The sequence below is a fragment of the Octopus bimaculoides genome, chromosome 30 (assembly GCF_046866305.1).
Source record: "Octopus bimaculoides isolate indiv1 chromosome 30, ASM4686630v1, whole genome shotgun sequence".
NCBI lineage: Eukaryota > Metazoa > Mollusca > Cephalopoda > Octopoda > Octopodidae > Octopus > Octopus bimaculoides.
The window spans coordinates 7,757,693-7,770,192 of record NC_142957.1 but is presented as its reverse complement, the minus strand read 5'-3'; the positions used below and the strand labels follow the sequence as shown (position 1 = coordinate 7,770,192).

The following is a 12,500-nucleotide window of genomic DNA, read 5'->3' as shown; positions in this document are numbered from 1 at the left end:
TGAATTTTCAGATTCTTTTATATGGTAGGCCACTGGTTTTAAATTGATGTTAATTAAATTAATATTCAATTTATCACCTACAGTATATATATATATATAAAACTTAAAATTTAGGTAGGTTTCGATCAAAGATTGGCCCAGGCCATGTCTAACTTAATAGTACCACCTGATAGGATTATTTAAATCCTTTTTACAGTCAAGTTTTGGGATCTATTTTAAAACGGGGGCCACATTTTTCATTAATGTTTTACGTAGTGTTTTTGGTACGGAAAGACTTTCAAACTTCGTATACTTATCTATTTTGTGTTATAGAACAGAAAAATATTTTTGTATTCGAATTTATTTCATGTAAAAAATTGTCTTATTTCGAAAATTTCAACCAATCACTGACAAGTATTCAGTTGTTTATATTTACTCCTTTGGCTGATTAAGCGGTGTAAAGCGTATTTAATCTCCATACCTTCGTTTTATTTGCTTTTTTCATTTTAAATTTGCTTTAACCCTAACCCTAACCCTAGGGTTAGAGTTAGGGTTAGGGTTAGGGTTAATTGTTTCAGAATCGTTTGTTTATGTAGTCGGCACTTAATGTATATCGGCTGAATGGACGTCAGTGATTGGTTGAAATTACAGAAATACGACAACTTTAACATGGAATAACTTATGGATTTCTTTTTTTTTAAAGAAGACTAAGAGAAAAAGATGTTTTATATGACACATTCTACCAGTGTTCCAAGTTTCAAAGTGTTTCGTTAATGAAAAATGTGGCCCCCGTTTTAAAAACGATCCAAGTTTTGTCTATGGTCCATTCAAGTAGTGAGTTCTTATTGAGTGAGTTGTATCCAGGTTTGGGTGTCTTGTCTGGTATTCTTTGAAGAAAGCTGTCTAGACTCCGTTTAAAGCTGATAGGGTCCTTTTCCTCTTTTATCTGTTTCGGGACAATGTTAAACAGGGCAGGGCCTGTTGAGGAAAAGAAATTATTTTGCAATGTACCTATATGTTGTGATCCTGAATAATGAAATTGTAGTGGCTCGAAATTATAGCTGCCATTGAGGAAGTACTATTCTGCACTTGCCTTTCCGGAAGCCCCTTGAGTGCACATGCGTAGTAAAACTAGTACTTAAAGAGTTACTTTCGTTTTATAACTCAGTTGAGTGAGAGACCTTCGACGTGACAACACCTCGCTCCTCAACGAAGCACTCTTCACCACGATGCTATCGATATGACAGCTATTTACTCTTCTGGCATGCATCAAGGAAGCTCTTAACCTTCCAATACTCATTACCAATTAATCAGCGGCTGCTAAGCTGAGTGACACAGGACTTATAAAACCAAGCATCATCAAAAAATAAAACTTATTTTTATATTATATTGTTAATTGTTCTACTGTTACTTGATATATAATGCTGTTGAAAGGTGATAGAGAGAGACTAATGTCTCTATTACAACTATCAACCATTTATAAAATTATTGTGTACAGTTCTCATGTCCACTACAACTCATCAAAAGTGCAAGTACAGTACACAGAATTATGTACAAAAGTCAGGAAAGTAAACAGTATATGAGTCATGATATACATGTGTGTATGCGTATGGAGGGAGGGGGATACCAGGTGTAGTGTTAGTGAATTTCAGGAAGCATGGAGGTTTTAAAGGTTGCAATGTCTTGGCAGCTAACACCTGATGCAGGTAGTTTGTTCCATGCTTCAGCAACTTTGGGTGTGAAAAAAATATTTCTGAAAGTCATGGGAGCTGTGCTGCTTTTTGACTTCGTAGGCACGCTCACGTGTGTTAGACACATGGATTTCGGATTATCCATCATGTGTATGAACAAAGATATTCAATAACTCAATCGATTGAAGTATCTGTTCTTTGAATGAACGCGTGAAGTGGATGTTCTGATGGAACATGTTAAGACCTCTCTGTTTGCAGTGGAAGGGAAGTAACTGTGTTGCTGCGTGTGACCGGAGTAACAAGAGCAGAGCGGCGATGGGAGCGGGGGCAAGGAAGGAAGTAAGGAGGAGTAGAAAGGGAGAGGGAGGGGGGAAAGATACTCCGAGGGAGGTTGAAGATAAGGTTGGGGGAGAGGGCGGAGACAGAAAGAGAGGGAAGAGGGTGGAGACGGAGAGAGAGAAAGAAAATGGGAGAAACAGTGTGATCGATAGAGAGACACGGAGAGAAAGGGAGATAGGGTGAGGCAGAGACGGAGAGACAGTTCGATAGATGAGGGAGAGAGAGAAAGGCATATAGAACAAGATATGAGAAGGAGAGAGACAGAGAGAAACAGATAAATATAGAGAAAGAGAGACAGAGAAAGACACATCCGGATAGTCCGACGGACAAACACATATATACAGTGGCAAATCGAAAGATCACCTAATATATATATATATATATATATATATATATATATATATACACACACACACTCAGAGGGAAAGATAGAAAGAGAAAAGCAAAGCGAAAGGGAGAGAGAAAAAACAGATAAATATATAGAGAGAGAGAGAGAGAAAAGAAGAAATCCCGCCAAGTTGGTGTTTACGATCAAATCTTTCCTGTTGGCGGGGAATTATTCAACAGCTACTGGTGGTATATTATATTTGGTAAATTTGTATTTTTCAAGTCTTTCCTGTATACACGTTGATATATAATGCCTATATGTATCTTTATATCCATAACTATGTATAATATTATATAAAGTTTCGGCGATTTCATATAATATTAACACTGAATCTCTTGACATTTTAAAATCCGTTGTGTTTCACACACACACATTGCATTAATATAAACACTGATGATTCTAAATAAACAATAGACTCTGTGAATATATATATACACACACACACACACACACACACATACACGATACAAAGACTCGCTCACACACACACACACACACGCATGACGGGCTTCTTTCGGTTTCCATCTACCAGATCCACTCACAAGGCTTTGGTTTTCCCGAGGCTCTAGTAGAAGACACTTGCCCAAGGTATCACACAGGTGGGACTGAACCCGGAAGCATGTGGTTGGGAAGCAAGCTTCTTGCCACGCCGTACATATTTTTCACTTCCACTTGATTGTTATTTTTGAATTTAAACAGAAAAATTATATACTTAACAAAGTAAAGTCAGATAAATCGACTGAAATTGAGTCTTCTGGCTTTTTGAGTTTTGTAGTGGCACGTCGTCCACGGAAGTTGAGGGTTTGTCAAGGTACGCTTTTTTCAGACGGTCGACAGACACAATCTCTGTACGACCATTAGCGTCGACCTTGAAGAACTTTGGAGTGCAAGAAAGCACACGAAAGGGTCCTTTATAGGGAGAAACAAGGGGTCCTTTGACAGAATCATCCCTAATAAACACGTGAGACCAAGACTCAATGTCTACTGGCACTTGAGAGGGAGGTGACTGTGTTGTCTGGGACCCATAGCTGGAAGATTTGAGAAATACTCCCGCAACCGAGTAACATAGGACTCTGGATGTGGTGGTTGTGAGGCAAAAAAAGACCAAAACAACGCGAAGTTAAAAAAGACGGAACTTAAGAATATCGGCGAGTCGATACAATTTGTATATGTTGGGTCTGTCAGCCAAGACTTTAAATGTTTAAAGAGATGAAGGTTGGTAAGGCTAGCTTTTGAAGAACGTTCCAGGTGGATCTTAAGAAGTTTGCTTTCCAACTACATAGTTCCGGGTTCGGTCCAGATGGACTATATGTAATCTGAACCTTTCCCCCCTTATTATTATTATTATTTTTTTTTTACGGAATCCCACGTTTTAGGCTATGGAGATTCCGATTCTGAAAAAATTTTTTCAAAAATCTCAATTTCAAAATTTCGATCCCCCCCCCCCCGGGTTTTATATAGATCCACAGGGTAAACCTAACCCTAACTCAAACCCTAACTCTGACCCTAACACTAGTTTTGTGAGATTTAGCTGTTATTTCTAGCATGTAAATAGCCTGCTTGGTGGAGGGGGGGGATTGAAATCTTTCAAAAAAATTTTTTTCAGAATCGGAATCTCCATAGCCTAAAACGTGGGATTCCGTAAAAAAAATTAATAAATAAGTGGGGGAAAGGTTCAGATTACATATAGTCCGTCTCTACCAGGCTAGCTTTTGAAGAACGTTCCAGGTGGATCTTAAGAAGTTTGCTTTCCAACTACATAGTTCCGGGTTCGGTCCAGATGGACTATATGTAATCTGAACCTTTCCCCCCTTATTATTATTATTTTTTTTTTTTACGGAATCCCACGTTTTAGGCTATGGAGATTCCGATTCTGAAAAAAATTTTTCAAAAATCTCAATTTCAAAATTTCGACCCCCCCCCCCCGGTTTTTATATAGATCCACAGGGTAAACCTAACCCTAACTCAAACCCTAACCCTAACCCTAGTTTTGTGAGATTTGGCTGTTATTTCTAGCATGTAAATAGCCTGCTTGGTGGAGGGGGGGATTGAAATCTTTCAAAAAAATTTTTTTCAGAATCGGAATCTCCATAGCCTAAAACGTGGGATTCCGTAAAAAAAATTAATAAATAAGTGGGGGAAAGGTTCAGATTACATATAGTCCGTCTCTACCAGGCTAGCTTTTGAAGAACGTTCCAGGTGGATCTTAAGAAGTTTGCTTCCCAACTACATAGTTCCGGGTTCAGTCCCACTGCGTGGCACCTTGGCCCAACCCTAACCCGAGCATGGCATCTTCTACTAAAATCCTGGACTGACCAAAGCCTTGTGAGTGTATTTGGTATATGGAAACTGAAAGAAGCCCGTTGTTATCACCATCATCATTATCATCGTCCTTTAGTATATGTTTTTCATGCTGGCATGGGTTGGACTGTTTGACAGGCTCAGGCAGGTCAGATAACTGTGTTCACTTTTGTGGCCCTAGCATGTGTGAGGTACCCAAACAGCTTGTAAGACGAGACCCCTTGATTGATGTAATGATAGGCTGATCATTGGTTACAACAGGGGTTTTCAAACTGTGGTCTGCGGACCACAGGGGGTCCGTGAACAGCAAATACTTTTTATGGGCAATTTGATTTTATATATGTTTTTTTAATCGAAATCTTTTAATTGACAATAAACCTATTTTGTTAAATACTGTTAAATAAATAAATGTAAAAATGTATGTTATTTTAAGCAAATATTTATGCATTAATTTCATAAGCTGAAATATAAAGGGGTCCGCAAGTCAAAAAGTTTGAAAACCCCTGGGTTACAACATGTTTTCTTTATCTCTTGACTACTATCAGACCAGAACAGTTGTAGCCCCCTTTTTTTTGACCCCTTATAGTTTGCAAGACAAGTTCCCTTCATTGATGACTGGATGGTCATTGTTACACCATGTCTTTTTCTCTTCATCTTTCAGACCCAAAACAGTTGCAGCCACCCTCTTTTTTTTTTGACCCCTGGTACCTTGAAAGACGGGACCCCTTGATTGATGTGATGACAAGATGGTTGTGTTACACCACACCTCATATCTCTTTCTTTTCTCCATCTCTCTACTACTTTCAGAGTGGAGGTGCAATGGCCCAGTAGTTAGGGCAGCGGACTCGCAATCATAGGATCGCGGTTTTGATTCCCAGACCAGGCGTTGTGAGTGTTTATTGAGCGAAAACACCTAAAGCTCCACGAGGCTCCGGCAGGGGATGGTGGCGAACCCTGCTGTACTCTTTCACCACAACTTTCTCTCACTCTTTCTTCCTGTTTCTGTTGTGCCTGTAATTCAAAGGGTCAGCCTTGTCACTCTGTGTCACGCTGAATAGCCCCAAGAACTACGTTAAGGGTACACATGTCTGTGGAGTGCTCAGCCACTTGCACATTAATTTCACGAGCAGGCTGTTCTGTTGATCGGATCAAGTGGAACCCTCAACATCGTAAGCGATGGAGTGCCAACAACTACTTTCAGATCAAAACAGCCCCCCCCCCAATAGCTTGCTAGGCGAGACTCCTTGATTGATGTGACGATTGAATGATCATAGTTATGACACATCTCATATCTTTTTCTCTTATATTCATCTCTTTACTGCTTTCAGACCAAAACAGTTGCAGCCCCTTAATTGTCATCATGGAAGAGTCCCCAAATGAAATTGAAGATTTCTTCGGGGTCTATCTTCTTTACAACATCAACCCAGTTTATAAGGATCGAGTCTACATTGGATACACTGTCGATCCAAACAGACGTGTCCGGCAACACAACAGTGGAAAGCAGGCTGGTGGGGCCTGGAAGACGAGTGGACGCGGCCCATGGTGAGAGATTTTATGAATTTTGTGTGGATTTGTGTAGGCTTTGAAGCTGTTTATTGCAATTGCTAAACAAGTGTTGCTATTAGTAACCAGTCTCCAATAAGCCAATCCTCTATTTATATATGTATATAAATAAATGTGTGCGTGTGTATATGTGTATATATATATAGTTCAAATTTGAAGAAAAACAAAAGACGAAGACAGGTGTAGGAACAACAAGCAGTTTAACACTTCAGAAAAATGGAAAAGTCTTTTATGTTTCAAGCCTATGCCCTTTGACAGAGGAATAAAAGGAGACACACACACACACACACATATATATATATATATATATATATATAAGAATAGCCTGGGCAAAGTTTAGAGAGCTCTTACCCCTGCTGGCGACAAAGGGACTCTCACTCAGAGTAAAAGGCAGACTGTATGACGCATGCGTACGAACAGCCATGCTACATGGCAGTGAAACATGGGCTGTAACTGCTGAGGACATACGTAAGCTCGCAAGGAATGAAGCCAGTATGCTCCGTTGGATGTGTAATGTCAATGTGAATACCCGTCAGAGTGTAAGTATCTTGAGAGAAAAGCTGAACATTAGAAGCATCAGTTGTGGTGTGCAAGAGAGACGATTGCGCTGGTATGGACATGTGGTGAGAATGGATGAGGATAGCTGTGTGAAAAAGTGCCACACCCTAATAGTTGAAGGAACCCGTGGAAGAGGTAGGCCCAGGAAGACCTGGGCTGAGGTGGTGAGGCAAGACCTTCGTACATTGGGCCTCACCGAGGCGATGACTACTGACCGAGACCTTTGGAAATGTGCGTGAGAAGACCCGGCAAGCCAAGTAAGATCATTGCCAGTGCCCCTGGACTGGCTCTTGTGCGGGTGGCACATGAGATGCACCATTTTGAGCGTGGCCGTTGCCAGTACCGCCTGACTGGCTCCCGTAGGATTTTCGAGTGAGATCGTTGCCAGTGCCCCTGGACTGGCTTGTGCGGGTGGCACATAAAAGACACCATTTCGAGCGTGGCCGTTTTCGTGCGGTTGACACGTAAAAGCACCCACTACACTCTCTGAGTGGTTGGCGTTAGGAAGGGCATCCAGCTGTAGAAACTCAAATCAGATTGGAGCCTGGTGTTGCCATCCGGTTTCACCAGTCCTCAGTCAAATCGTCCAACCCATGCTAGCATGGAAAGCGGACGTTAAACGATGATGATGATGATGATATATATATATACATTTGGCCACTGTAAACAAATCGTTTGTGCAGTTCGTTTGACAAAAGCTGAACGCACATGCATTGTCTTTGATGGGAGAGTCCGACATCATTTATCATGATTATTATTATTATTATTATTATTAATCTTATTCTTATTTGATGGCTTGGGTGGGTAGGGTGTTGTCAGATAAAATGGTCTTCATTTACTAAGTAAATCAGTTTGTCTGTGAAGGCATCATCTCGTGTTATGATATGAAATAACGAGCTGGTAGTCATTACAGAAGATAACAAAATAATATTTGTCCCATACTTATTAACATTATCAACTCAGCCCTTTCTTTTCTCTTTCTTCTGTCCCCTAGGGAAATGGTGCTAATTGTCCATGGTTTTCCCAATAATATTTCAGCCTTGAGGGTAAGTAAACATCCAACTATTTTTTATATTTCTCTACGTCCTGTGTCTTCACTAATTTAGGGTCACACATCATTGCCGAGTCCTTTAAGGCCCTTGTGATCTACTTTACCGTAGCCTCTGGTATACAAGTTGACCTCTTGAAACCAAAATTTACAGCCCAGAAAAGGTGCGTGGCACCTTGGGCAAATGTCTTCCACTATAGCCTTGAGCCCGACCAAAGCCTTGTGAGTGGATTTGGTAGACAGAAACTGAAAGAAGCCCGTCGTATATATATATATATTTATATATATATATATATGTGTGTGTGTGTCGGTGTTTGTACCCCCACCATCGCTTGACAACTTGCTAGTGTGTTTACGTCCCCGTAACTTAGTGGTTCGGCAAAAGAGACCGATAAAATAAGTACTAGGCTTACAAAGAATAAGTCCTGGGGTTGATTTGTTCGACTAAAGGCAGTGCTCCAGCATGGCCGCAGTCAAATGACCAAAACAAATGAAAGAATAAAAGAACATATATTCCACACTTAATGCTACATGTCTTGGACCAACGACCAAGGACGTTCCGGCTGTGACCATCCTGTCTTTTATTCAGACATAGTGTATCTAGGACTACATTATCTAATGTGTCCTTCTTTGTTGTTTAGCTCCAGGTCTTTTCTGATCCAGCAGACCTCTGATCAAAGATGTTCCAACTGTGACCATCCTGTCGTTTATTCAGACATAGTGTATCTAGGACTACATTATCTTATGTGTCCTTTCTTGCTTAGCCCCAGGTCAGTCCTGATCCGGCAGACCTATGATCAGAGACGTTCCAGCTGTGACCATCCTGTCTTTTATTCAGGCATAGTGTATCTAGGACTACATTATCTTATGTGTCCTTTCTTGCTTAGCCCCAGGTCAGTCCTGATCCGGCAGACCCATGATCAGAGACGTTCCAGCTGTGACCATCCTGTCTTTTATTCAGACATAGTGTATCTAGGACTACATTATCTAATGTGTCCTTCCTTGCTTAGCCCCAGGTCAGTCCTGATCCGGCAGACCCATGATCAGAGCTGTTCCAGTTGTGACCATCCTGTCTTGTATTCAGAAATTATCTAATGTATCTTCCGTTGTTTAAGCTGGTAATGTGTAATTTGATAGAGGTTTGGCTGTTATTTCTAGCAAGTCAAATGAATGTATACAGCTTCTGTCATTGGCTCAGTGTTGTTGTTGTTGTTGCTGTTCTCATCTCGTTCTCTTTCTCATTACAGTTTGAATGGGCCTGGCAACATCCCACCAAGTCTCGCCGTCTTAAACATTTCCCTGCAAAAAAGAGTTCCGAGCTGATGTACTCTTATCGTCTGCGGGTCCTTGGAGAGATGTTACGTGTGGGGCCCTGGAAACGTCTCCCGTTGACGATCCGATGGTTGAAGCAGGAATATCAGAGGGAGTTCCCTCCCAAACTCCTCCCTCCGACACACATGCCCATCGTATATGGCCCCGTACAGAGCAAAAAGATCCCCAGTAGCAAAACGTCGGCCCCTGCAGATACTGCAGCCCTAGACGTAGAATTGAACACCTGCTCAGTCTGTCGCGAACTGATTGTGGTAAGTTTTGACGGAGGTTTTTGTTTTATATTTTGAGTTTCAATTAATGTGTTTGTGTATTTATAACCTCCAGACCAACCCTTAACATAGAGGATCAAAGGCAATCCAGCTGTGGCCATCTAGTCTTATTGACAGCTTGTAACATTTAAATATTGTTCCTAAGAGTTTTCCAGTTCTTAACTACTATGCCATATGCCCATGGGCATATGGTGTAGTGGTTAAGAGCGCGGGCTACTAACCCCAAGATTCTGAGTTCAATTCCAGGCAGTGACCTGAATAAGAATAATAATAATAGCATCAAAAAATACCTTAGGAATGAGAACCCAGGTTCGAAATTTCCCCAAGACACCTGATGAAGGCTGGAGGGTATATCAGCTGAAACGTGTTAACAACAAACAAGATGAGGACAATTATCCGTCAAATGTAAATAATGAGATACAAGTTTGTTTATTCCAGTAACATAAAAATCTAGAATTCTGGAGCTGATGAACTCTTTGAATGCACTTTCAGCACCGGTTTGATTTTTGAACTCCTTCTTTTGCAGGAAACCATCAAGGTGCTTCAAAAAGTAGTAGTCAGTAGGAGAAAGGTCTTAGGGAAGAACTTTGTAACCAAGTTCCCTCAACTTCTGGAGCATCATTAGTGAAACGTGTGGTCGAGCATTGTCCCTCTTCTGTTGACCAGACTGGGACAGAGGAGTAGCAGTTTTTAGTTCATTTTGGCAATTTCATGGCAATATGTTTCTGCAGTAATGGTTTTTCCAAGGTTTTAAGAAGTTATAGTGGATGAGTCCAACAGTACACCACCAAATAGTCACCATAACCTTCTTTTTGAAGAGTTCAGGTTGAGGGAAGGTTTTTGGTGCTTCATTTTGGTCCAACCGCTGCGAAGAACGGTTTTTTAGTATTGTACACAATCCATCTTTCATCGCAAGTTACAATAAGGTCGAGAAATGGATTGGCCTGGTTACGGAGAAGAAGCAACGAGCAGATTTCATATTTTCGCATTTTCTGATTTTTATTCAAATCATGTGGTACACATTTATCAAGCGTTTTTGATTTCCTGTTGCATGCAAATGGTTGCAGGCAGTTTTCTGGCTAATTTGAAGTTCTTTTTGCCAGTTCCCAAGTAGTTTTATGTGGATCTTTCTCAATGACGGTCTTTAATTGGCGGTCCACTACTCTCATGATCTTCAAGGCTCCTCCCCACTTTTACTTGTTTCAGTCATTCGACTGTGGCCAAGCTGGGGCACCACCTTGAAGAATTTTCAGTTGAATATATCGAACTCCACCAGTACTTATTTGTTTTAAAGTCTGGTACTTATTCTATCGGTCGCTTTTGCTGAACTGCTAAGTTACAGGGATGTAAACACACCGACACTGGTTGTTGAGCAGTTGTTGAGGTTAAACATAGACATAAATATATGCACACACGTGTGTATATGTGTGTGTGTATGTGTGTATATATATATATATATATATATATATATATACACATATGCACACACATACTGAGAGAAGTCCATTATATATATATATATATATATATATATTATATATATATATATATATATAATGGACTTCTTTCAGTTTCCATCTACCAGATTCACTCAGAAAGCTTCAGTTGGCCTGAGGCTGCCCAAGGTGCCATGCAGTGGGACTGAATCCAGAGCCATGTGGTTAGGAAGCAAACGTCTTACCAGACAGCCATGCCAACACTTGTAATTAAAAAATTATTCTGGTGTAGTAAATTATGGAAAATTTTGATTTCTCGTTTACAGGATAACTTGGCTGAGCTAAAATGTCTCAGCTGTAGAGCAAGGAGTCATATTATATGCCTCGCTAAACATTTTCTCTCCAAGAATCTCCTTGAAGACACGCTGTCTATCTTACCTGTTGATGGTAACTGCCCTGTTTGTCACCAGGAACTCTTGTGGGGGGATCTGATACGACTCAAGAAAGGCTGCTACCAGAGTCTCACTGTAAGTATACAGATATTATGGTAATTCCTGGAGGGATGGGTCTGTTTTTTGAGGGGGTTTTTTTGTGGGGGGGGGGGTTGATGTAATACAGGCAGGGTCGGATTAAGACCCATGGAGGCCCTAAGCACTTAAAAGATTCCAGTGCTCCCATATATATCATCATTATCATCATCATCATCAGTTAATGTCTGTTTTTCCTTGCTGACATGTGTCGGACAATCTGACCAATGCTGATAAGGCCAGGGGCTGCACCAAGCTCCATTGTCTGTTCTGGCATGGTTTCTATGGCTGGATGTCCTTCTAAATGCCAACCATTCAATAAAGTGTACTAGATGCTTTTAACATGGCACCAACATGAGTGCTTTGTGTGACACCAGCACCAGTATCAATTCTGCTGTGGCAGATGGCTCTTAAATAATAAACCATAAAGTAAATTTTTATTTTTCAAAATGAAGCAGAAAGAGAAGCTGATCTCTGTCTGTCCATCGCAAGATATATAGGGAGGAGAAAAAGTTGCTGAGAGAGTATATAATACAGTGAGATAGAGAGTGTGTGTGTGTGTGTATGAAAGATAGATATATAAGGTAGTGTTGTCTCCGTAGTAACTAACAAGTTTTGATTAAAAACACAGGAATTTTAAGTGCAAGTCTGTCAACACAGCACCACTTTAAAAAAATGATTTTCACTATATAACAATATAAATAGTTGGTTTTTTTTTGTTGCTTGTGTGTGTATGTTTAAATATATTTTTTTACACCAAAAATTTGGCAAAAGAATATAGTATCTTATATAGAATATAGAATATATATACGACGGGCTTCTTTCAGTTTCCATCTACCAGATCCACTCACAAGGCTTTGGTCGGCCCGAGGCTATAGTAGAAGACACTTGCCCAAGGTGCCATGCAGTGGGACTGAACCCGGAACCATGTGATTTGTAAGCAAGTTACTTACCACACAGCCACTCCTGTGCCTACATGCATGATTACCAAATACTTTTAATGCCTGGGTAGCAATAAGTAAAGACTTAATACCTACAATTAAACCAGTCATTTTCCTCTTTATTCACC

The 12,500-nt window shown here is 40.5% G+C and overlaps 1 protein-coding gene across 1 annotated transcript in view; it reads left to right on the top strand.

The window, feature by feature from the left end:
• Positions 1-2,459: 2,459 nt before the first annotated feature.
• Positions 2,460-12,500, top strand: part of LOC106870343 (structure-specific endonuclease subunit slx1) — a 12,713-nt gene continuing 2,672 nt past the window's right edge. Inside the window, exons 1-5 of the mRNA XM_014916375.3 lie at positions 2,460-2,599; positions 6,027-6,240; positions 7,814-7,865; positions 9,115-9,450; positions 11,231-11,431. Coding sequence (XP_014771861.1) covers positions 6,059-6,240; positions 7,814-7,865; positions 9,115-9,450; positions 11,231-11,431 — 771 coding nt within the window. The 5' untranslated portion in view covers positions 2,460-2,599; positions 6,027-6,058. The remainder of the gene's footprint in view (positions 2,600-6,026; positions 6,241-7,813; positions 7,866-9,114; positions 9,451-11,230; positions 11,432-12,500) is intronic.